The 25591-nt window shown below is 39.5% G+C and overlaps 1 protein-coding gene across 1 annotated transcript; it reads right to left on the bottom strand.

The window, feature by feature from the left end:
* Positions 1-789: 789 nt before the first annotated feature.
* On the bottom strand, positions 790-20330 carry LOC116327901 (protein-tyrosine kinase 2-beta-like). The gene is made up of 30 exons (XM_031749594.2): positions 19914-20330; positions 19486-19817; positions 18889-19067; positions 18259-18346; positions 18107-18186; positions 17956-18018; positions 17499-17553; positions 17263-17403; positions 16975-17046; positions 16744-16845; positions 16303-16417; positions 15219-15258; positions 14925-14956; positions 14781-14828; positions 11966-12060; positions 11736-11817; positions 10161-10261; positions 9957-10072; positions 9620-9720; positions 9410-9499; positions 6531-6735; positions 6329-6434; positions 5312-5359; positions 3937-4056; positions 3702-3734; positions 2859-2883; positions 2516-2550; positions 2249-2383; positions 1653-1733; positions 790-1284 (listed from the first exon to the last, which is right to left on the bottom strand). The coding sequence occupies exons 2-30, from the start codon at positions 19687-19689 to the stop codon at positions 1024-1026; spliced, it is 2853 nt and encodes a 950-aa protein (XP_031605454.1). The 5' UTR covers positions 19690-19817; positions 19914-20330; the 3' UTR covers positions 790-1023.
* Positions 20331-25591: the final 5261 nt, after the last annotated feature.

Here is a 25591-nt window from a genome sequence, read left to right as displayed (position 1 = left end):
AACAGTTTCTGCTATCGACACCTGTTTCGTGTCATTTGTTGGATTTCACGATTAAAGTCTGAAGAAACAACACATATTAACATTTAACAATTTATTCAGTTTACAAACAGGAGAAATAAAAAGTTTTAAACTGTTTCGTCAAAAACAGTATTTCTAGTTGGCCACTTTCCTTAGAAGCAACAATATAGTCCTTTTTTTCTTTACTGTGAACGACTGTGAATGAATGCAGTTCGAGTCTGTACACCCCACCCAAGGCTGCCCAAGGCTGTCATTGCACAATAACAGCTATTCAAATTACCTGCTAGAGAGTTTACCCCACAGCCATTTAACAGGACTGATGTTAAAAGCACAATATTCAAGGGTGTGCTGATGGTTTGCTGTGGTAACCACATGAGCACATGAACAAACTTTAGTACATCATTTCAGTGTAGTTTTTTACCTTTCAGACGTATTGTTGTCAAACTGCCGGGTGGGCGGCCAGCGTGGACAAGCACGTTTGTGACTGGGATAACTCGAGAACGAGGCGATGTAGGATTTTCAAATTGATAACATCTACCAAAATTTTTTGAATGACTTCAAACTGAAGTGAACTGGACCTAAAGATCAAGGTCACAGGTGTGAATGCAAAAACTTGAGAACAAGGCAACATAGAATTTTTACATTAATACCACAGTTGTATCTATTAGGAGGCTGAGGGGTAGCACTGGCGGCCAACACAACCTTTTTCATTCAGATAGAAAAATTTGTTATCCTTAATTTGTTATATCATAAAATTACCACTGCAACACAGAAAGGTCATAATTTTTAATAGTAAAAATATAGAATAAACACTACAAATATTATTAATACATTCAGCATTTCAGTTCAGTTGTTTAAGCGCATATACAAATACAGTATGACATCTTTCATTAGCTGATACACCCCTATCCCCCCGGGACAGAGTTGCACCATAATAGCCTCCAAATGTCCTCAAGAAAGGAACTGATCCTTTCATAACTAAAGCCAAACTTCAAGTTCGTTTGATCAGCAGGGAACCTGTGTGTCTTTCCCAGAATCTTCTTCATCTTCTGAGTCACGTTTGGGCTTGGCCAGGTTGGCCCTGACTCGAGCCTGGTCCACGGCATCCAGGAGGTTTTTGGAGTCAAGAGCAAGAGTGTGAGCAGCAGCTAACATCTGCTTCTGGCACTCCTCTTTTAGTGATGTTATGGAGTTTTGCTGGGCCAGTCGCATCTTATTGATCAGCTCTGCCAAATCCTTGTTCAGCAGTTTCTTTGTGCCCTCAATCTAGGACGGAGCGGAAAGAAGCTCAGATCATACAGGACAACAGGAGGTAAAAAAAAAAGTATAAAGACTGAAAAGATGATCTAGTATGCTTATATATGGCATAAAGTGTCAAATGGTAATAATCTCTATATCGACACACATACTTAACCTGACAGTTAAAGTTTCTGCAGTCCCCTTCAGCCTGTTACCCACTACTCTCTACCTCACCTTTGGACTATTAAAGCCTTTTAGCATTGAGCATTTAACATTGTCTCAGAACATAACTTCTGTTTATGTGAATCTTCTAAGAAAATCACGCTGCATCTGGTCTGCTGGCTGATATGCATACACTGTCACAAAACATAAGGCAGACAATACTTGAAACTCACCTCTGTGGTGACAGAGGAGTGCAGAGAGGGCAGGATCTCATCAACACTTTGAATCAGGGTCCGGAGAGAGATACCCACTGCCTGCAGGTGGATGATGGAGAAAAGCGAAGATGAATGGAGTGAGAGACATGTGGAAGTAAGGACGAGGAAGGATAAAAGGATCAATTACTCTAAATACAGTCTTCCTTGTTTTAAAAGCTGGAACTCATGTTTAGTTGTATAAACTCTCCATTACATGATAGTGAGCTTTATGTGTGCATGAGCTAAAACAACAGCGCCCTCTCCTGTCAGTGGCTCAAACTACTTCCGAAAAAAGGTCAGTGTATCATACAGTTACAGCACTAATCATGGACATGATGAGTTTGGGGGTTGTCTCATTGTTGCCCCTCTAGTGCACCTGTTTTTAATTTTAATAACACCACAAATGTCCCATGTTTTAAATGCTGGAACTCCTGTTTAGTTGTATAAACTCTCCTTCACCTGATAGAAAGCTTTATGTCTGCTTGAGCTAAACCAACGGCGCCCTCTGCTGTCAGTACTGTGTGCTCTGAAAAAAGGTGATCCTCAGTGTATCATAGATACCACCATAGACCTACCTTGACAGCATTGGGATACTCAGAGGCCGGCAGTGTGTTGACATCATTCTTCAGCTGGACCACCTGTTTCACCATCGCCATGACATTGGTGTAAACCTGATCACCTGATCGGTCCAGCTCAGCTGTGGGACGAGGCTGCAGCAGTACAAGAAAGCTCTTACTGGCATGTAGCTTCATTTAAGCTTTAAAATGTCCACATTTAAACCTTTTCAACCCTTTCCTAACTATTTTTGATTAAAAAAAATATCATTTATTGTGCGCTTTTACCTGTGCAGCTGGCATTGGGGGTTTCTGTGGAGGACCTGAAACACAGAAGAGAATCTAGTAAAACAAAGCCCTGTATCAGTCTAGTAATGCCAACAGCACAGGACTTTGCACACTCCATGAACAGTTGATGTTTAACGGTTTAAAAAAAAAAAGGATTAGAAATGTTTTTTATCTACATTCCTGCCTTTGTTATAATATTGTACAACACAAATCTACATGTTGACCTAAATTTGAAACTTACTAATTAGTTAATTAATCAATTAATTTTGTACGTTACACTGCAGTTAAAAGACAGAAAAGTGTATGTACGCTGAAGACACCTAAAAATTTAAAGTGGACTCACCGTTTTTTGAGCTGCTGTCAGGAAGCTGCAAATAACACCAGAGAAACGGTGACACAGATACTCTTTATCAACTTAACAGATTACGGTTAGCCAGCAGAGTTTAAATAATCTTTGGAAACTAATATGTTTAAATAAATCACCCTCCCAACCCCCACCCCACACCATTACCACAGTTTTGAGTAAATCAACTTCCTTATTAAGCTAACCACACGAGTTATTTAAAGCACAACAAGGTTTGTGTCTTAAAAGGTTAAACTCTGTTGATGTTACCAATGAAAACAAGTCACCACTGAATTTTTGTCAGATCGAACTGTAGATGGAAGACCAATTTAACATTTATAGTTTTACACTATGTGGACAAAAGACCAATGCGTTTCGATTTGTGACCATGATGAAAGCCATAAGCTGAAACGCGCTGGTCAACCAATAAAGTTGTTCCTTAATGCTTCATGTGTCGCTGGAGTCTTCACGTCACCAGATCTTTGTCCTTCTCCTCGCACCTTGGAAGTAAGTTCATGAAATTTCTTCCCACCTAGATATTTCACGATCAACTGTTGGCAGTATTGCAGAAAATCTGAAGCATTTAGGAATCACGGTAACTCCGCCAGGAAGTGGGAAGTCACTTAAAGTTGCACAGTGGGCTCACTGTTGAGGTGGGTGCATAGCTATTGCTAGTACTGTAATGACTCAAACACTGCAGAGCTCCAAATCTCCTCTGGTATTAACATCAGCATAAAAAACTGTGCATCAGGAGCTTCACGGCATGAGTTTGCATGGCCGAGCAGCTGTATTTTCAACTGGGTTGAGCATGATTTGCACAAGAGGAAAAGAAGAAGAAAGTACCTTGATCTGTGTATCTCGTCCCACAGCAGGACCCTACAGGAAAACACATTTAAAAATAAGCTTTAGTTCTTTATGTGTAATCAATTATAGTCCCATGAAATAGTATCAGACATGTATCACTTTATTTTGGTACACTGCTAAACTCCTGTGGTTCAAACCTGGCTGCATTATGTGTGTGTGTGTGTGTGTGTGTGTGTGTGTGTGTGTGTGTGTGTGTGTGTGTGTGATCTCTCACCAGTTGTTTCTCTTCCTGCTCCAGCCACTTTTTGTCCATCATCATTTCTCTTCTTTGTCTTTCTAAAGTTTCTTCCACTCTCTCTTTCTCCCATGCTGGGCTGCTATCCTTTGGAGGTACCTAGACATGCACAAACACACACAAACACACACACAGACACACACACATGCCCTTGACATGTTACTAATTTTATTATACTGGTGCAGATAGTTATATACAGCGCAGGCAGTTATTTAAAACCTCATGTGGTTTTTGTAACCTTTTCTCAGTTGCTTATGCAAAACAGTTTTCCCCCCTTCAATGATGTGTAGGGGGAAGTGTTTTGTTTCCTCCACTACATCCTCCAGTCATCCAATTTTAACGCCTTTAGTCAAAAAGCAGAAGAAGCGCTTCCACTGACGAACGTGACTCTAAGGCTACGTTCACACTGCAGGCGAAAGCGCATCAAATCCGATTTTTTTCGCCCCTATGCGACCCGTATCCGATCTTGGTATGACAGTGTGAACGGCACAAATCCGATATTTTCAAATCCGATCTGGGTCACTTTCGTATGTGGTACTGAATCCGATACGTATCCGATGTTTTAGAAAGCGACTGCTGTGTGAACGGTCAAGTCGCATTAAATCCGTCTTTTACGTCACTGACACAAGACAGACGCCAATTATCAGCACCGGAGAAGCGCCCGATAGGACATCGCGAACGATTTCCTACCATCCGGTGAAACTGTTGGGAAGACAACGTTGGAGAAATATGAACATTTTATTTTTACTGTATTTTCTGCAGATTCTGACAGAAATCTACAAGTATCCTTTGAAGCACCGCTCCTCTAAAACAGCAAAAAGGATCATTATTAGGTTATTTACATTATTATGTAAATAACAAAATAACTTAAAGCAAAAATCTGGAAACATAAAGTCCGAAGTCTTTATATTAAGGGCAATCAGTCAAACAATATTGTTTGCTCTGGGTCTAAACAGAGCGCGTTGTGTGACATCTTCTTTTTGCATGCGGGTCGCTTTGAGCGTTCACACTGGAGAGCGTTTGATGTCGCATTTTATGTGTAGTGTGAACAAGCAGACAAAAAAAATCGGATTTGATCAAAAAATCGGAATTGAGCATTAAGACCTGCAGTGTGAACGTAGCCTAAGAGATTTCCCTCTCATGCTGTTAAGCAATACGAAAAGATCAATAACTCAATTGCTGATAAGAAGCAGTTTTGTGAAGGTAACATTTCAAATTTCAAAACTGTATTAACATTCACTGAATATGTGTTACCTGGGTAAGGGGACGCGCGCAGGTGAATCTGAATTTAGACACAAATATACATGTATGTGTACACTATTGTATATCTGTGTGTGTAAGTGTGTTTAGATACCTGTATGTGTGAGCCTTGGGGAAGGGTGCTGCCTGTTGATCTGGAAGGCTAAGAGAAAGAAAGAGGACGATATGTAGGTTAACACATTTATATAATTCATTCTTCACATGGATTTACTTTAAACTGCATACACGTGACAAAAGACATTTTAAAAATCACAATAAGCGTATAAAAAAGGCAACCAAAGATAAACGGTTGAAAATTGCTTGTGAAAAAGAAAGTGATCTATGTGAGTTAATGAAAGACTGGATTTTCCCCATTCACTTCCACACTATCTCCAGCTTTCTAGGAACTAGCATGTAGCATCTGCAGTTGCAGCTTCTTTTATGAGACCAAAGTGAAAAGTTTGACACATTTAATAAGCAGAAACTCTCGTGTATTTCACTTTCAAGATGCGTTGTAACGCAACAAAAATATATGTGTGTACAGTTCTGTGCAAAAGTCTTGAGCCACCCCTCATTTCTGTATGAGTTCTTGATCTTCTGTGGCCCAGGCTTTCTGAAGGTCTTTAAAAGTTTTTCTTTGGACATTGGCTGCTTTTTCACTAAGCCACTTAACAAGGCTGAAAAGTTTGATTCAAGTAGTTAAAACATTCTGGAAAAAATTTACAAGTGGAGGAAAAAATAAAAAGTAACATACCTGAAAAAAAAAATAAAAATCTGGAACTGGAGAGGAAACCAGTGGTAACAGGTCCATTATAAGATAAATAAAGATTTTTTGAACTATGACTAAATCAAACTACTATAACAGACAAAGAGTGAAAAACACTGAGATAAAATAAGCAGAAAAGGTCCTTTTTAAGTCATTTAATCAACTAACTTGACTGTAAGGAACCAGAAACTTTATAATAACTCAGACTTCATCTGACATAATCAAAATGTCATCATTTCTGTGTGCAGTAATTCAGCCTAATCTATGTCTATGCTGGTTTACACCTAGACAGGAAGTTTATTTAAAGACAGCTGCAGGGCAGAGTTTAGACCCTCTGAGATTCTCATATTGGTGCATGTGTGGTACCTTTGGTGGAGGCTCCGTGTGGTTGGGATCAAATGCTATCGAGTTGGACCGTGGTTTGTTTCGCCTCTCATCTTTCTCCAGCTCCACCTCCATCCTGTGGATGTCACTATTAAACACAGGCATCATCAGTTTATATAACTTTGAATAGTGGTATCAGTCCTTCTGCAGGTACTGCGGGTCATGTGTTCAGTTAGGTGAGCACCTGAGGGAGCAGGCAAGCTCGCCAAAGCTGGGACGGCCACTGGGCTCATAGGCCCAGCAGCGGGTAAGCAGTGAGTAGACGATGGGCGGGCAGAGCTGCGGTTTGTGGAGTCGAACGCCCGTCTCCAGCTGGGTGATCACCTGCCCGTTCTCCAACCAGAAGAACGGCTGCTGGGCCATTGAGAAGATCTCCCACACACAAACACCTGGTTGAACACATACACACACACACACACACACATGATTAGCTATATTAAAAATCGTTTATCTATTCACACTGAGACTGGCACTTACACTTTCATCACACCAATACGGTTTATATAGACATCACCAGATTCGTCTCTAAGATTACTTTTTAATGTTTCTAACTAAACTATTATTTCAGATATGAAACTTGATTTTCAAGAGACACACTCATGATGTTTAGACACTTTTGATTCTGTTTCAAATCAAACAAGGTGATTTTTAAGAAAACTGAATAATTTTATATCATGCTTTTTCCTGTGACCTCACTGTAAAAAAATGGGAAAAACAATTTAATTTCTATAGTAGATATTTTAAAAACAGGAGCTTTATTGTCATCGTTTATCTGTTACTTAATTACTTTAGTGTAGTATAAATTTCAGTGGCAGGGAGGGGTCTCTATTAATCGGAAAAGCTGTAAAACTTATGAAAATATATGTAAAAATTTATGCATTCCTTCACATTTTTAAAGCTGTCCATTGGCCCAGATTGGAGTCTTTGCCCAACCAAATCTGGTGCCCGCACCGTATGTTTGACACCCCTGCATTACATGAACAAAAGTACTGAGCATGTCTTCAGTCCCGTAGGTGTAGTGCTGCAATTATTCACTGAATGACTCGATTACTAAAAGAACCACAATGTAAATTCTTTACTGCAATGCTTTGTTCAAACCACGACTATGCAGCTCTCAGCGGCTACTGACCACTGCACAGTTGTGAGCCTTTCACCTAAATTTGTGACTAAAACCAGTACAAATGTATTTAGGAGCACCTGTGTGAATAAAATGTCTTACACCATTAAAATCAAGCAGCCCCTACTTATCTCAACAAAAAGACTCATGAGAAACAACAGCAGCAGTGAAGATGATGCTGTCAGAGAATAAAGAGGAGTCTGTCTACACACACTGTTACCGGAGCTGTAGCTGTTACCGGCAAGCTCAGGAAAAGGTCCAAAACCGCAGCGCTTGTTACTAGTAATATGCAGCACGCATACTAAATTATATTCAAATCTAGGCTTTAGTAACATTAGTTTACAGCAAGGGTGTCAAACATATGGTCCGGGGCCAGAATCTGGGACATTGGACAGCTTTGGAAAATGTGAAGGAGTGCATAGATTTTTACCTTTATTGAAGTTTTACAGCTTTTCTTCTTATTGATTGATTTGTATTATTGTACAGTCTTTATGTTACAATATAAAGCACCGCAATCTACATCTATTTAATTAATTGGTAGATAAACGATGAAAAACACATTCCTGTTTTGACACCATCTACTACAGGAATTACAGTTTCTTTAACAGGGAGCATTTTTTGTAATTTTACGATTCATAACATAGTTTCAGTGGCCTGGTATGGCCCACTTGTGGGCTTTTTGTAGCCCACAATGTAAAATGATGATGGCTGGTTCACTTGTTTCACTGATTTACAAATGATTAATATAAAACATAAATACATTTTGTATTGTATTGTATTGATAATATTTTAATATTTAAAAAAATATTTTTAAAAATGTGTACATGTGCCAGGAAAGTCTGAGCCTCTGACTTGGGTTTTTTAGGTGGGTCACTTAAATATTATGTACAATAATTACTGACAGCTGCAACACCAGCACGCCTGTTTTCGGCAGCAGGAAGCGTTGCATCAAAGTGCTCACTTCTGAGAAAGTTGATATGCTCACTTTTCTTCAATGTAGACGAACATACTCAATCACTCATTTTCACACTTGCTCATATGCACACACACGCACACAGACACACATACTAAGAAAGCCTTCTCAGAAGACTGAAACCCATTTAATTTATGACTTATTTTAGGTTGGAAACCAATGTTTCTTTTGAATACTTGCTTGTAGTAGTTAATAAGACATAAGTATTTGTCGCCTATTACTCGATTAATTAATGGAATAATCTGTAGAACACTTGATCACTAAAATCGATAGCTGTAGCCCTACATAGGTGTGTAAAATCAGGCACAGTCTGCTTTTACAGAAATCAATCTGCATCTTTATGAACCCCCCTCGATATTATAAGAGGTATTACTGCAAAGAGAAAGCGTTTGGGAACCACAGTAACTCAGGCATGAAGCGGCAGACCACATTATGTTGCACAGATGGGTCACTGAGTGCTGAGGTGGGTTATCTTTAAAAACTCCGAATGTTTCGCTGACACCAAAGCTGCAGAGCTTCACACTGCCTCAAGATGCCAAAACAACAGCTGCTGTGAAACGGCTGTTGTTGTGATTTGGCTCTAAATTTTAAAAAATGAATTGAAGTGGACTCCTCAAGCATTAACATCAGCCCAAAAACTGTGTGCTATGAGCTTCATGGTATTGGTTTCAGTGTCTGAGCAGCTTGATGCCTGTGTTTTGTCCATATAGTCCATGAGACTTAAAAATAATGCCCATTTAAAACAAAAAACATCAGATGGAAGGACTAAATAACATGGTTCACATCAATCTACAGCCGGAGGAATTACAAATCAACTGAGTGAAAACCTCAAGCTGTACCGTGGTGAAACTAACTTTAAGCACTACTTGTTTCTGTTCCTGGTTTAATAAAAGCCTGTATTGTGTTCAGACGGAGTAAAGACCTGCATGTGTAACTGAGAGAATGAATTTTTTATGTTGTTGTTTTTTCTCACCGAACATCCAGACGTCACTGGCTGTGGTGAAACGTCTAAAGTTGATGGATTCCGGCGCCATCCATTTGATTGGTAAACGACTCACTGAAGCTGCACACAGAGGATTAATTGAGATTCACTAAGTTAAATGGGTGCAGTTAAACGGGCAAAGCAAAAACATGACATTTATTTTGACTTCTACGAACATTCGAAACTTGTCGGTGCATGCACCTTTATAATACTCTTGTTCGTCTACGTAGCGAGAGAGGCCGAAGTCACCAAGTTTGACACATTCTGGAGACGCCACCAAGACGTTTCTCACCGCTATATCTCTATGGCCCGCAGAGAGACAGAGAGAATAGAAACCACAGGATGACGCAAAGAATAAAGAAACATCACACCAAAAGAAATCAGCATGCAAACCATTTTCACTTAATATCTGCACAACATGCAGAGAGGCTTTAAAGTTTCTGCAAAATGAAAATGTTTTTTATTCAGTCCTGCTGAGCTTCTGTCTTAAAATACACTGCAGTTAATGAAAGCACACTACTTGTGGAAAATGTGCTACCTGTGCACCATGTTGAGACCTTCTAGGTAAGCCAAAGCTTTGCATATCTGTAGACAGTAGAGGACAAGCGTCGCTGTGCTCAGGCTGTACTGGTTCTCTATGAGGTAGTTCCCCAACTGTGAGCGAAACACGGCATAGTTGCAAGTCACGGTTTAGGTTACGACACTTTAGGTTAGCCATTAGAATAAAAACACAAAAACATACCTCTCCGTGCTCATAGAGCTCCATGACAATCCAGACAGGATCGGCCTCAATGACTCCAATCAGACACACGATGTGGGGGTGATCCAGATTTTTCATCAAGTCTTTAACAGAGAGAATTCAGACTTTACTAATGTACTATTTTCTCTGGAGAGACAGACAGAGATTACATGCAGCAATGGTTCTTGGGTATATTACGGCTTTTTGTTTACAGAAAACAAAAGCCATACTAACCCCAAAGTCCTGCTTACAACATTTTTTTAGCATTACTCCAGCCTAGGCAGACTGTCACAAGGAGACAGACAACTACACAGATTAACCTAAACCTACTAACTGCATGGCTTCAGAGAGAACACAGGGAGCATGCAAACTCCAAACAGAAAGGCCCCAGACAGGTGGTGGATTCAAACCCAGGACTTTCCCACTATGAGGCAATGGTGCTAACCATCACACCACTGTGCCTAACCTAAGCCCTTTACCTAAAAATACATTTGACTTCTGCTTTTCGTGCAAGTCTTGTTCATACTTTATGCAGAATATTATAATTATTTTCTTCAGAAGCAAACTCGATACTTCTCCCCTCCCATCAGATGAGCACGGGCAAGTGCACGTTTGATAGGCCTAAAAATAAAACATGTTCAACTTTACTTTACAGAGGAGATTTGAAAACCAGAGCCATCAGGTGGCATGCCCTAAAAGATCCCACATCTCTTTAATCCTATCGAATGTTATTATATATTTTACTGTCATACAGTTTTCACCCAAAAGAGCATGTTTGCTTAACTCTAAAAACCTGAGTCCAGAGGAGTTTCTGTTGCTCTTTTTGTTTTAACACCCACTGCATGCCCAGCAAAGAAGCGTGCGGCTAGCTGGTGAATTTGGAGCTAGTGAAGCGTGATGAGTGCCACAGCACAAGGTTGAGACCAAAACAAGTGCTACATAGAAATGCAAATGTGAATGCTGGATTAAACAAAGAAAATAAGAAGAGTGCTGCTGGTGATCATGGAAGAAGAAGAAGGGCATTTCTGGGGAAAAGCGTAACAAAAATGTCGGATATTTCGTCCTGTGACCATTAAATTTCAAAATGTAACGCTTGATTTAAACAGTTTAACCATCAGCAAAGATCCGGACCTCAGGAATGTTTTGTCTATCTCAGAACAGAAAACTGCAAAGCTTGTTACGTCTCAAGCTTTGATGTTTTTGCAATGGATGATAAAACCTGTGGCTTCCAGACTCCCACATCTAGCCATCGGAGTTATTACATGAAACTACAAGCAGACAACAGGAAATTCACTATATCAGCCTCATTACTGGTGCAAAAACCTTCAAATGATCTAAACTAGCACATTTCACTCTTGGCTTGTCACACTTTACTCGTTACTTCTTTATGCAAAAATTAGCCAACGCTTTCACTTTCAAGTATATAAGAACCCACCCATATAAGACCCCACTTGCCCCTCAAGTGCTTTTGTTATAAATTCCTACGTGCTGCAGTTGCGTCACAAACCCCTGCACACGCTGGCTAACATGTGTAGTGAAAAGAAAAGGAAATAATCACTGCAGCTGCAATGCGCTCACCGGCTTCACTGAGAAACTTCTCCTTTACATCAGCCGAACAGTCCTTACATGTTTTGATGGCCACTCGGATCCTCTCCCCTGTCTGCAAACACACACGCACATTGGTTTACATTTGCAAACCTTTTTCACATTTTCAGCTTTGGGTTTGATGGATATTTGTGGGACGTTCTTGTCAAGCATGTCTGAGCCTTAGCGTGAGGCTAGTTAGTCAACACAACAGATGGACTCACTGGGCTTTTATAAACTCCGTCGTGAACCTCTCCAAAGAATCCCTCGCCCAGGATCCGTCCCACAACGAAATCCTCCCTGGAGATCTTGTGCCTTTCTGCACACAGAAACAAAGGCACAGGTTGAGAAATGTCCAGGAATTCACTTTGTAAAAAACTCCATGTTTCCCTCTTTTAAAAGTTAGGTGATGTGCTGTAAATGTAAAGCTGTTCATTTCAAACAAGACAAGACAAAAAAACAAAAAGACAAACCTACACACAACAGGATGTGTGGCTTGCCACTATTTGTACTTCCTTCCATGTTACTGGGACACGTCTACATCCTCTGTGTCACACAATATGTTCATTTTCCGAGTCATTCAAAGTGAAACTACAATGTGAGCTTTGTAGGCTCACGTTCACACATTTTTATTTATTTATTTATCTTTTTTTTTTTTTGGTGCAGATAGATGTTGAACTGTCACATCATCAGCGTAACCTGCTGGAAAGAACTGACTCCTTACTCTTCCCACCTTCCTGTTATCACCTACTAGTTCCTCGTACGCATCATGTTCTCCTGTAAGTGACAATCCCCACCTCCATCGCTGTACTTATACACTGAGGGAGGAAGGCAGGAGTGTAAGGAGGGGTTTACCAAGGCCTGCTACTGTTAGTATTGTTATTAGCATTGTTTCTCTTTGTTGGCTTCTTCCAATGACAGCCTTAGGTTGCCCAATTTAGCCAATGAAGTGGAACCATTACACGGGTCCTGGGAAGTTTGTTTAACTCACAAAACACAGATTTCACAATTGGATTGTCCTGTATTCTTCTCTGTTGATTTAAATTCCTGAATTTACTTGATATTCGGCTTTTGTATTTGTATTTTCTATTTGTATGGTCTCCAGTTTCTAGGTTTTTATTTCTTTTGATGGTGATAACAGCTCATGCATATAATTTGATGTAAATATTAATAATAATAACCTTAGTTTTATTGCTAAATTTTCTCCAACGCAGACACTTTTTGTTACTTACCCACATCTCCTGGATATTTAAAGGAACATAGCAAGCAAGTGTAAAAGAAAAAAAGGAAAAGCTACCTTTGTTTTTAGTAGCACACCAAGAAAACAAGTATATAAGATCTAAATGCCCTAAAATATTTATCGATCAATGCGCTTCTATAAATATATAAATCCTTGATATCTGTGTTTAATAGTGACATCCAGAGGATGGAGGTGGAACTGGACATGGATGAGAGGTGAAACAGACCACGTTACAACTCGAAAGTATTTGACACCAGCCACAGAGAGCCTGCACCAAAGGTACCGCATACACGCCACTACAAGTACCTCAGAAGGTGTAAACTCCTCACTGCAGCTATCATCTAATAAACCTCCTGCGTAGGTGTAAACCAAAATAAATATACAGTACTATGTAAAAGTCTTGCCAAAACTATACCACCAGGAAAATACGTGCAGCTATTTATTGAAACATCTGCGCACCTGTATAAAAATACTGTATAAGTCAAAAACAGAGTTTGTACAATTCCAACAAAGTCAATATTTGGTATGACCACCTTTATTCTTCATCATAGTCTAAATCAGCTTTCTTGTCATGTCTTTAAGTAGTCTTCAGGAATAGCTCTTCAGGGTTCTTGAAGGACATTCAAAGCTCTTCTTTGGATGTTTCTGCCTTTTGTTCTGTTGTCCACATGATCCCACACTGCTTCAATAATATTGAGGTCTGAGGTCTGGGGAGGCCAATCTGTGATTGATAATGTTGGGTTTCTACCCCGGTGTTCTTTTACTGCAATGGCAGTGTGTTTGGGATCATTGATATGCTGAAAAATGAAGCGGTTGTCGACCAGTTGCTTTTCAGATAGCATTCCATAGTGGATCAAAATTTGAGGGTACTTCTTGACACCAGCTGGCCATCGAACCAAGACCATTTCTGATGAGGCCTCAGTGAACACATCGATCAACCCTTCAATAGCCAGACGCATCTCCCACACCTGCCATTTCTTCTTTTTATCCTCCATTTGTCCAGTTTCCTCAGATTTTTTTAAGGACACACTGCACACAATGTTGAGATACCCCAAGCTTTCAGCTTACAGCTCTTTGGGGATCACCTCACTGGTGCAAAAATATTATTTGTATGTCTGCCGAACTGTGTTATCTAAATCCTTTTTTATAGATTCAACTAAAGAAATTGGTTCTTTGCCAAGTTATTATGTGAAAACAGAACACTGGCTCATCCCTTGAGTTAGGTGCCTTTTTATGTTTGAATGATTCATAAGTGTGAAGTACCTTAACAACAAAGAAGCAAAAAACAAAACAAAAACCCAAACACTCTTAAAATGGTCAAGTTATAGAACTGGACTGGAAATGAGTGAAAAAGCAGTCAATGTCCAAGGAAAAACACTGAAAGACTTTCAGGAAGCTCAAGGCGACGTTAAAAAAACACAAAAAAAACCAAAACTAGATTCAGTCTTCTTGGAAGCAAAATATACAGAAATGAGGGTGGCTCAAGACTTTTGCACAGTAATGTATAATTTTGGTTAAACCCAGGGAAGTTTTTAAGGGTACATTTTTAACTTTCCACTTACTCACTTTGAATACTCCAGCTTTTCTTAGTTTGCTGTTTTGTAACAATGTTTTAACATTTTCATTCTTTCTCAATAAGGAAGAGAGCAGCCGGAAGGGGATTGTATAACAAAATCCCCACAACTGACCATCAAAATAACACAAACATCTTAACTGACAGATGGTTTTGGCTCATTGGTAGCAATACAATCTGCGTGAGCTTGAGGATCAATTTTGATTTAAATTAAAATACTACTCACCACTAATGTCAGCTCCGTCTTCAGGGATTTCAGAATAAATATCAGAATCTAAAGTTAAACGAATAAAAGAAAAACACATTATTAGTATACATGCATTGCTTTTAAAGTTAAAAGTAAAATTCTAGAAGCTGGATTAGTACTTACTGAAACCTTTACTGGGAGCACTGGAACCACCACTGGAAGAAAAAGAGAGAAAAATGTTTCTTTCTTTCTGTAACATTTTGTATACAAGCGAACGTTTCAGCAAACATCTGGGACATATCAGCTGTGAGCGGTAGACATATGAAAAAATGAACACAGAGGAGGAAGATCTTAAAATAAACTACACCCACATACGTTATGCTTCTACTAAATTATCCCCACTGAGGAAAAAACAATGTGTCACCTTTAATAACATTTAAAAAAACACAACTTTCCAATATGACTCATCACGCTCACCATTTTGGGATGTCAGGAAGTTTCATTCGCGTATCTCTCCCTGTAAGAGTCAGATATCTGGTTTAGGCATAGATGGTAGGATTAGATAATTAAAGTTTTTTTCCGCAGTTTCATGCTCTGTTACTTACTGCAATAAGTGGGAAAAACATGGCTTAATTTTATTTTTTAATGTCAAATGTAATGGAATGGAAAGTGAGAGCCAAGAGGCAAAGAGTAAGTATCAGGATAACTGCAGGATGAGACATGTCCAAACTGTCCCCAGCCTATCAATTCATGATAGCTTGGATGTGCTTGAGCCCTCCCACAACTCTTAGCTAGATAAGTGGTTTAGAAGATGGGTGGATAGTCATTCCACCCCCCCCCCCCTGGAATGAGCTGCAGAATCAACCAAAACTGAAGGAATTAGTCTTTCTTAATTTATTTTAGATGACTTAAATGACTTGGATGCAGTTATCTTCACCCTGCAATTGGTTTACAGTTGGACTATGTAACTGGTTCTGCTGGTTTGTTTGTCTGTCTGTTTGTTAGCAATCTAGCATCCACAGTTTTCAAGATATCATGTTCAAATGTTGTGCGATGGTAGATCGCATAAACAGGTTGAGCTGATTTAATTTTGGTCAAAGTCGGGTCAAAGTGACACGAAATGTGAAACTCATTCAGAACTTTATGTTACCCACAGCTTCTTATAGATTGTCTTCAAACTTTACAACAATATATTAGGCCTCGGAGGGGATGAGTATGTAGGTTAGGTAAGTGTTTGAACTTGACCTTCATTGTTAGCGCAGAAGGTCAAAGTTGAACCTTTCAAGAAACCATATCAGGCATAATATGTTATATGAAAGGGCATGGAGCTGTACAACTCACACTTTATTTTTCAATATCATGCCCTACAACGTCACAATGACACCATAAAGCTTCTCAAAATCACACTCTGCATGAATATATTGTAAAATCTCGAGTATGTATGTGATACCAGTTTATGCAACTCCATTACACAGCTCTTTTTCTGGCCAGGACACGCCTGTAAAAGACATTTTTTAATTTCAAGACCCTTACTCTTTGTATGGACGGACATGACTTTTACCTTTGTTGGGGCTGACAATAAGTGAACGTTCAGCGCCTTCCAGTCGGCAGTAGCCATCAATCAGGTCAGCCATGTTTTCTGCTACTGCCAGGGAGGAAGTGTTCACTGACAGTGGCTGGAGGGTGGAAGATACATATTATTTAATCTGGACTAAGAACTAAAAAACACTGGGTGCATTAAGATATAGTCAATGCAACTTCTACAACACAACTACTGTCTGTAAAAGCAGTGTGATTAAATTAAAAAAATCCAGAACATAAACCCTATCACTCTTCCCCGGTGATGGGGACAATGATACCTACTGTACTTCAACATTTTATCAAACCTTTTCCATTAGTTCCCTGGAAGTCTTTGACCATTTAACCCCTCAAGGGATTTGATGAAAAAGGTAGAAATGAAACAAAATAAGGCAGTTAAACAAATCAGGAAGTTCAGTGCTACCTGTTTGGCTCCCTCAATGTGTGCTTTGAGCAGAGCTCGCCCGTCACTCTCTGCAGTACAGGAGATGCTGCGGACCTGAGAGAACTTGGCCAAACAGATGGGCTGAAAAGGTTTAGACAAAAAATTATATATATGTATGTATATATATACATATACACACAAACACCATGACAGATTTGTTTTAAGAGATCAAACAACAATTAATATAAGTAAGAGAAAGTTCAAGCTCACCGTTGAGTTCTCAGTGTGCTGGCTAATCCCATCAGGGTCAATAACTAAGTCTATTGTTAAGCTCCAGCCTTGCTATAGAGACACAAAGCACAGACATTAATAAAATTTAGAAACCTCTCTGAGAAGAGAAGAGATCACATTTGTGAACATAAAGAAATGAAAAACATATATATAAAACACTGCACTGCATTTTATCTTCAAACAAAGCAAGCATGTTAGAATTCAGTAACCACTTGTTTTATTCAGTGTCAGGATACGTGACAACCAGTTCACACATCAAATACTCACTACTAGTTGGCAGGCGAAGCTTTCCTGCGTGAAGCACCAGCACTGAGCCAGAGTGGTGAAGAACTTCGCCATGCACTGGTCCTGATTCATAGTCGAGTAGCCCTGAAACGTCTGCTGGATCATGCGACGCAGCTGCTTGGGCTGATACACAGATGCAGATGGCGACAATCAGGCACATTTGATTTCATTCTGTAACTTGTAACTAGAAATTGTATCGAAATGTTCTGGCTCCATACCTTCATGCTGTCAATGAGCTCTTTGGGGAAGAACAGGTCGAGTCCTATCTCCTTCCTAACGGAGGAATAAAGGGAAGTCAGACAGCTATAATGAAACAAAAACTTGATGCAACGCTGCATCTCTCTATTTTAGAACAAGGTGTAGTGTGAAACTTTCACTTTTAGAAATATGCACTTTATGCTTTTTGTGTTAACCGGAGACTGCGTCTGGTCATTTTTACTCTTCCTTTTCATCCACCTTTCACCACATTTCCACATATCATTTCTCAGAAATAGAAAGCCCTTCTATTTCTGAGAAATACTGGTTAAATAGGTGCCGCAGGTCTATTTTTAAAAAAACTAACAAAAACAATAAAGTGGTACAAACTGCATGTACCACAAAGGCATGAAAGGCCTGAGGTAAAAGGTAAACAGGCAGTAGCATGAGAAGTAAGAAGGTCATGCATGCTAAACTTACTCCAGAAATTCAAAGTTTGACTTTTTCTCCAATCCGTTTGGATTCATGTCTTTGCAGAACCTCCTGTAAGTAGTAACAGTACCATCCATCAGTTTTCCATGAAAGTATGCACAATTATTGCCCAGTTTTTCTTTTGTCCATGAGATGTTACCTGATTTCCAGACAGCCAAGCTGTAGAGCCATTCCATCACTTACTTTTGAGGCATACTGCTGCATATAATCACTTCGTACCTGAGGGGAAATGTGTAAACTTAAATAAAATTGCAAAGAAGAAGGTGCGAAAACACTGACAATTTTACTGACCTGCTGGTAAAAGTAGAGCATGGTGGTTCTGTCATCTTGGAATCTTTCCATAAAGTCTGATGGGATGTATCTGATCCTCAAGTCATATCTGGACAAACAAAGATCACACTTCATGGTCATAAACTTTATATTATTTTAGAGATATCACAAATAACAAAAATGTCAGCTAGTTATTTATGAAATATCTGATTCATGGCTTAGTATCGATACTTTTGTTAGATTTAGATAGATAGAGTACACTTTATTTAAATATTTTTAGTGTGGGATGCTTAGCTCGGTGAGTGCACAGGCGACCATATGCCGTATGGCTGGAGAGCAGTAGGCCTGCCTTCAAGTCTGACCTGCGGACTTTTGCCGCTCGTCTCTCCCCACTTTCCTGTCTCTCTACACTGTCCCTATCCAAAAAAGGCTCCAAAAAATCTTCAGTGTATTTTAAGATTGTACATACCAAGCACATTTCTTTAATGATTAATCATATGAATAGATAAAGCTTTGATTTTATACATTTCAGTTGCATTTTACTCAAAAATATCGCTTCATGTTTGCCGAAGAATCCTTTTTTGTGTTTGTGTACCGTCCAGTCAAAACCAGTCAAAACAAAATATTCAATGATGTGACCGGTTTACCGACCTCCACTCAGCTTCTAGGTGCTGCTGCTCGTAGCGGTGGGTGAGCTCAGCCACAGTGAGATCAGGGTGCAGCCAGTGTATCTCTGAGGATTTGAGGTGTTTGAGAAGGAGGCCGTAGCATTGGGTGTGTTTTATCTCTGGACCAACGCAGCCGCTGGACAGCACCGTGCTGATCAGATTCTGGGATTGAAATAATTACAGAGAAGCACATTGAATTTTAGCTTTCCAGTAGAAGTTTGGAATCAACTTTACAACGCGTGCTGCATCATGCAAATAAATTCTGTTCTGACGTAGGTTTAGAGAACTCAAGCGAAGGCTAAACGCCAGCACAAGGGTTGTTTATCAGTGTGTGCATCCTGTTATCAGAAATCCAAAATAGACTTCCTTGTTTCGTTGTCCTAGAAGAAGGTATGAAGAATACATCTGAGTGCAGTCATGCCAATAAAGTCAGGAAAAGTTAGAGAAGAGTAGCGGAAAGCAGGGCGGCAGAACATTATTAAAGCATTTGAGTCTATCTGATAAGCACAGCAGAGTAAAGCTTTTATAGTTTTAGAGTAGATGAAAGTAGAGTATGAAGTAAGAGTACAAAAGGGTCTACCTTGACAGTCCATCCCTCCTCACAGCGGATGAGTTTGAAGTTCTTGCCCAGGTTGGGGCTGTTGCTGAGGAAACACACTTTGATGATCTTCACCTGGAAGAGGGCGTCCCTGTGGACACCCGCTGTTGGAGACAGGTCCAAGGAATCTGACTGGCTGGTCGGAGACATGCTCCTCCAGGACAGGGTGGTGGTGTCTCCCGACATCACACACTCACTCGACACACACACAGACACACAAACAGCTACTGCACTTAGACATCCATGACTGTCCAAGTTTTCAGTCTGCTGCTTCTTTCTCCCTCACACAGAAAACAGGTAGGGGCGCATTGAAGCTGCGGACATGCAAGAGATCACCGTGTTGTTAGACTTAAAGAGCTTTTATGTGTCAGTAAATGGCTTAAATTCTGCTGCGATGCCTCTGTACTCACCAGTCTTGCACAAGCTTCACGTACGGCTCAATGTTCATGCGGTCTTTGAAAAACGAAGACTATTCAAACCCGGCGACAGAGCGCACACCTTTTACTTTGTAAAGCAAAGTTTTGTGTTGTTTGTGTTCTTCGAGAGATTAAAAGAGCAGATCTATAAGAAGTTGTCCGCTGAACAAGAATCATATCAGTACGCGAAAGAGGAAACAGCACTGACGAGCAAATGAGGAAGTTGAAGAGCAGCTACAGAAAAACTGACAGGACTGATGAAACCGCTGTGTCACCCCCCATCTTACATGCAATGGCACAGTCCACAACCGCAAGTCACTGCTGTGCAAAAGTGGCATAGCCCATGGGACATTTGCTTCCTCTTCAAAAAGTCAGCAAAAGTACAGCGCAGGTGAAATTGGAAAGTGTGGCCTGATTACTAAACAGGCGATATTTAAAGGGAACAACTTCAAGTAAAGCATGAATTTTAAATCTAGACACATATGTAAATATGGCTACCAATTCTCCCCCACTTTTTAAGCAAGCTAACAATAGAAAAAGCATCTATCTCAAGGGATAAATCAGCAAAAGAACCATTTTCAATTGTTTTTTTAGGCACTTTTCTGGTGACAGCCTGTCACAAAAACACATAACTTCTTCCCATTTCTTTGGTTGAGTATATGAAAAGATACAAAGAAACAAAAAAGATGATCCCCACATATCTTAGCATGGTGTGCAGTGTATCCTTGAAAAATGTGAGGAAACTGGACAAGTGGAAGACAAAAGAAGAAGTGGCAGGCATAAATACTCTATTTAGCAGATCAAGAGTATCTGAAAGTCGTGTCCTTAAGAAACAGGAAAAAGTCAGACAAAGACCTGACAAAGAAGCATATAGCAAAGCACAGAGTGGAACACTATCAGTCGTGGATTGGCCTCCCCAGAGTCTGTGACTCAACATTGAAGCAATGTGGGATTATCTTGATAGAGAACAGAAGATAGGCAGCCAACATCCAAAGAAGAGCTTGGAATGTCTTTCAAGAAGCCTGGATAAGTATTTCTGAAGACTACTTAAATAAATGTCAGATCAGACTATGATGAAGAATAAAGGTGGTTGTACAAACAGTGTTTTCGCCTTATATATTGTACTTCCATATATGTTTTCACATATTTCAATGAATAGCGGGACCAACTTTTGATTTTTCTAGCAAAATATAAAGAAATGAAATATAGCTCAAGACTTTTGCATAGCCCTGTAAGTAGAAGTGCTCACAGCCCCTGCTGTACTATGGGGCTACAAAAAGGGCCAGTGTAAGATAAATAAGGATTTTCTTTTTTAACTATGAATCATTCAAAGCTACTGTAATAGAATCAGAGTTGGATGAACAGAATAGGCCCCTTTGAACTGCTTAAATCACCAGCTTGACTTTAGGGACCAAAACAATTATGATAACCGCAATGGTGTCTTAACGTTTTATCTAGCACCATCAAAAGGTCATCATTGCTGTGTGCAGTAATTAAGCTTAAACTGCACTATGTTTAGTGTCAGCATATCTGAACCTGCTGTAGATCAGCATTTTAGCATAGGTTTTTATTGAACTTCTAACTTATTGTGGAATAGACCGAGAACTGTCCACCTTAATTGACCAAAAGTATATCTGACAATTTTGTATATCTCATCCTATTATAAGAGGTTCAGCTTATCTATGGTGTTCTCCTGTTTTACATAGCAAAAATGGTTGTCCTAAATAGGGCATTTATTTAAAGCTGCAACTGGACAGTTAGCAAATGTGTTTAGAGGTAAGGCGTACCCTGTGGTGGCCATGATGGAAAATTCTTTAGCCTCCTGGTTTCAGGTTCTACCTCAGTGGTTTTGTTTTACCTCTGTTGACTTTGAGAAAAAATTAGGTGGTTCTCTAAATGAGTATATGGATGTGTGTGGTTTGGATCACATATGCATATGGAATATGTACATGCAAGTATGAGTGTAACCTTGTTGCATTTTCTAGCAGACGCCAACACAAAGTACACAAAGTACACTAAATGTACATTTGTCTGACAGTGTCTTATAATACTTCTTGAAGTATTTCTATCTTATACTACTTTCTACTTCTTCTTCACTATATTTTGAAGAAAAATATTGTAAATCTATTGTTGATTATTTCATATTATCAAAGATTGGTAAAGTAATGCAATTTATGTGATTATAAAATGAATAATTTTGCATGAGAAACTCTTTTCATCCTGTTTTCTTAAACATATTTTTAAGTGAAGACTTCTATACACACTCTCTGTCATTTATATACTGGATGCTCATATTACACACATTTCAAATAATGAGTTCAGTATGTGAGTATTCCTTGTGTGTGATGTGATTTTGCATCTCAAAGCAGTTTTGCTCTGTCCTTTAATCACCTCACGAACTTTTTAGTCCTTTACTTTGACTTCCTGCCCTCCTCATCTCCTCTGAGCGACCTGCAGTGGCTTCCACTGGAAAATACGCCCATTGATGTTTTGAGCAGAGACTGGCCGATTTAAAGATGTTGACTGGTTGACATTAACTATTTGCCTATCTATTGGTATCTGCATTTACAGCAGTTGAAAAAACATAACGTGTTATGAGTGTTGACATTGCATAGTTTATTCACTGACTTCCCTTTTGGCAGTTTTACAAACACAACAAGCAGCTGCTTATCCAAGCAGAGTTGGACAGAGCATATATGAGGTAATAAATCATAAAGTGAAAAGTTTTAGTGACACCTCAGGAACACTTAAGAAATTTGGCACGGTGAATTTACTATAACTCCAAGCAGTGTCTTAAGTAGGCCCAGGTCAGACTGCAACAGACTAAGCACTGCTGACATTTGTATTTGCTCTTGATTCTGAGAAGATATCTTAGATAGCAGATATACTCAATATGGTCATCTCAAGCACAGAAGCTCCACCCACCTGCTCTTTAAGCCTTCTGTTTGCCAGAGACAGCCAATCAGGTTAAAGGCAGAGTAGGCGGTGCTATTTCTACAGTTTTTTAATGTGAAATCATCTCCACAGTGAACTGCACAACAACCAGGAAATCACAACCAACTGATTGGAGAGACGGATCTGTGGATGTAGACAACATCTTCCAAAAGATATCAGTTGGCATTTTGTTGGTGATGAAGCTCGCCACGTTGTACCAGGTTAACCTTTATCAGGTGATTTTTATGTTATTCCAACTATTCAACTTGCATTTGTTTCCCTACTTGTTTATTTTGATTTTTCTTCTTTAGTCTGTTAATTACTTAATCAGTCGAAATGCCTTCTATCTGTACAGCAGCCAAGCCAAAGTGATATGCCAAGTGCAATTTGACTGTAGGCCAGCAGCTTTAAGAACATCATGCACTGAATAGTCTCACAATATGGAGTAATTTACATCATCTACAGTTTTACATTATTTATTTGAACATAATTTATAACACTCATATCAAAGTGTATAAAAATAGGGGGATGGAAGATTCTGTTACTTTTTTCAGACTGGGTATGTCATGCTCAGCATCTGTGCCTGTGTTTTCTCCTCTGCAGACTCAGAAGCAGTAAGTCAGCATGCTGACTATCAGCTCTGGCTGGTCACTGAGGGGTTTACTTTATGGAGGATGGTAGCTACTGTCATTCTGCTCAAACCCTGCGTGGAACTCATAATTACAGATGAAATGAAGGCTTGTGCAGCAACAAAATAAAATTCAAATGAGTCAAAGACATGCGAGTTGTAAATATTATCAGCTACTTGCAGCGTCAGAAAGACTTCACACATTGAAGCGACCTAAAGCTTTTGGAATTGATAAATTCTTAGTGTGACATCCTGTTTAGCGTGATCTATCGATTTTTTTTTTTCACACCCAACGTGACCCAGCCCAGTTGGCTTTGAAGTCTAACATCAGTGCATTTGTGTCAAACTTTTCTAGAGGTGCAGTCAGTGAACATTTTACACTTTATTAGAAACAATTAGTTATCGATCATTAACTACAAGATGCTGTTTTTGCAGATGAAAACACAGAGATGCACACTGCTCAAAAAAATTGAAAGTACAGCATCAAGTCAGATAAACGTGTGGGATATTAATCTGGCTTTGCTGTTAATGAAACTAACAACAGGTGCACTAGAAGGGGAATAATGAAACAACCCTCAAAACAGGAATGGTTTTACTGATATTTTTTCCCCTCCTCATCTTTTTTGACTGTTTTTCCACTAGTTTTTTATTTGACTAAGGCCAGTGTCACTACTGGTAGCATGAGGCGATGCGGTAGAGCAGGTCATCTACAGGTTATAGCCCTGGCTGTTCCAACCTGCATGTCAAATATCCTTGGCCAAGATACTAACCTCAAGTTCCTCTCTGAACACTTAAGCATAGAAAAAAAGTGCTTGTATGAATCGGTGAATGAGGCATGTTATATAAAGCCTTTTGAGTGCTCAGTTAAAATAGAAAAGCACTGTAAGAACCAGTCATTTACCATTTACCTGGTCCCAACAGAGGTTGCACAGGTAGTCCAACTCCTCTAGGATGGCACATCAATATATACCATTGCTACAAGGTTTGCTATGTCTCCAAGCACAGTCTCAAGAAAATAGAGGAGTTTCCAGGAGACAGTTACTGTGGGAGAGCTGACCAGGGCCGTAGAAGGTCATCAACCCATCAGCAGGACCGGTATCTGCTTCTTTGTGCAAGGAGGAACAGGACGAGCACTGCCAGAGCTACAAAATGACCTCCAGCAGGACATTGGTGTGAATGTCTCAGACCAAACAATCAGACTTCATGAGTGTGTCCTGAGGGCCTGACGTTCTCTAGTGGGCTTTGTGCTCCCAGCCCAGTACCGTGGAGCCCGACTGGGATTTGCCATCGAATACCAGAATTGGAATGACCACCACTGGTGCCCTGTGATTTTCACAGACAAGAGCAGATTCACCCTGAGCACATGTGACAGACGTGAAAGGATCTGAATGACTACTGCATACCTTGTGCAAATATTCCTTTAATTTTTTTGAGCAGTGTACGTTTGGCATTTGTAATGTGTATGAGCTTTCACTTTGTCTAACATTATGTTACCATAAGTTTAGGAGTTTGTTTATTAGTGCTTTTTGTAGGTGAGTCTCCTGAAAATTTCATGAAGTTGCTATGCATATTCAACATTTCTATATGGATATTTCCTGTAGTAATTTGTATTGTGTTCATAATGAATCTAAAGTGCAAATATAAGTGAACACTTGTTACTTAATTATGCTATCAATCAATTTTCTTCTCTATATCTATTTTATATATAATCTATCTTATCTAATAGCCTCTCTGGGCTTAAAGTAGAATAGGATTTGCACACAGTGGTCCATCCTGGTTTGCAACATGGGGTCATTTGTAATGAGGAGGCACTGAGGTTGAAAATGAAGCTATTGTAAAACTTTTAAACTTCAAATACAAATGCAAACAGTTTAGCACGATTAGGTGTCAAAGGTTTGATAGTGAAAAGCTTTCTGTTTGAGTTTTACAAGATACTCATTAATTCATGCATAATTCCTGCAAAGAGTCTGATAGCTAAGTGACAATATAATTACATTTTCCTATGCCATTGTGTTTTATTTATAAACAGACAGCAAATAGGAATCATTAATAACCCACGAACCATGATGTCCGGCAGGAGGCGACAGAGTGCAGTTTAGCGCAGTTAATG

This window comes from Oreochromis aureus, linkage group 23 (assembly GCF_013358895.1).
Source record: "Oreochromis aureus strain Israel breed Guangdong linkage group 23, ZZ_aureus, whole genome shotgun sequence".
Classification (NCBI taxonomy): Eukaryota; Metazoa; Chordata; class Actinopteri; order Cichliformes; family Cichlidae; genus Oreochromis; species Oreochromis aureus.
This window is presented reverse-complemented; position numbering and strand designations above follow the sequence as displayed.

What these genes read in the sequence shown, in the direction of transcription:
- LOC116327901 (XM_031749594.2), bottom strand. Translation starts at nt 19,689, where the DNA reads ATGTCGGGAGACACCACCACCCTGTCCTGGAGGAGCATGTCTCCGACC. An exon ending in GAAGTTTCTCAGTGAAGCCG is followed by an intron (nt 10,262 to 11,735) that starts GTGAGCGCATTG and finishes TCTCTGTTAAAG; the next exon opens with ACTTGATGAAAAATCTGGAT. An exon ending in AGTATCCCAATGCTGTCAAG is followed by an intron (nt 1,734 to 2,248) that starts GTAGGTCTATGG and finishes ATCCACCTGCAG; the next exon opens with GCAGTGGGTATCTCTCTCCG.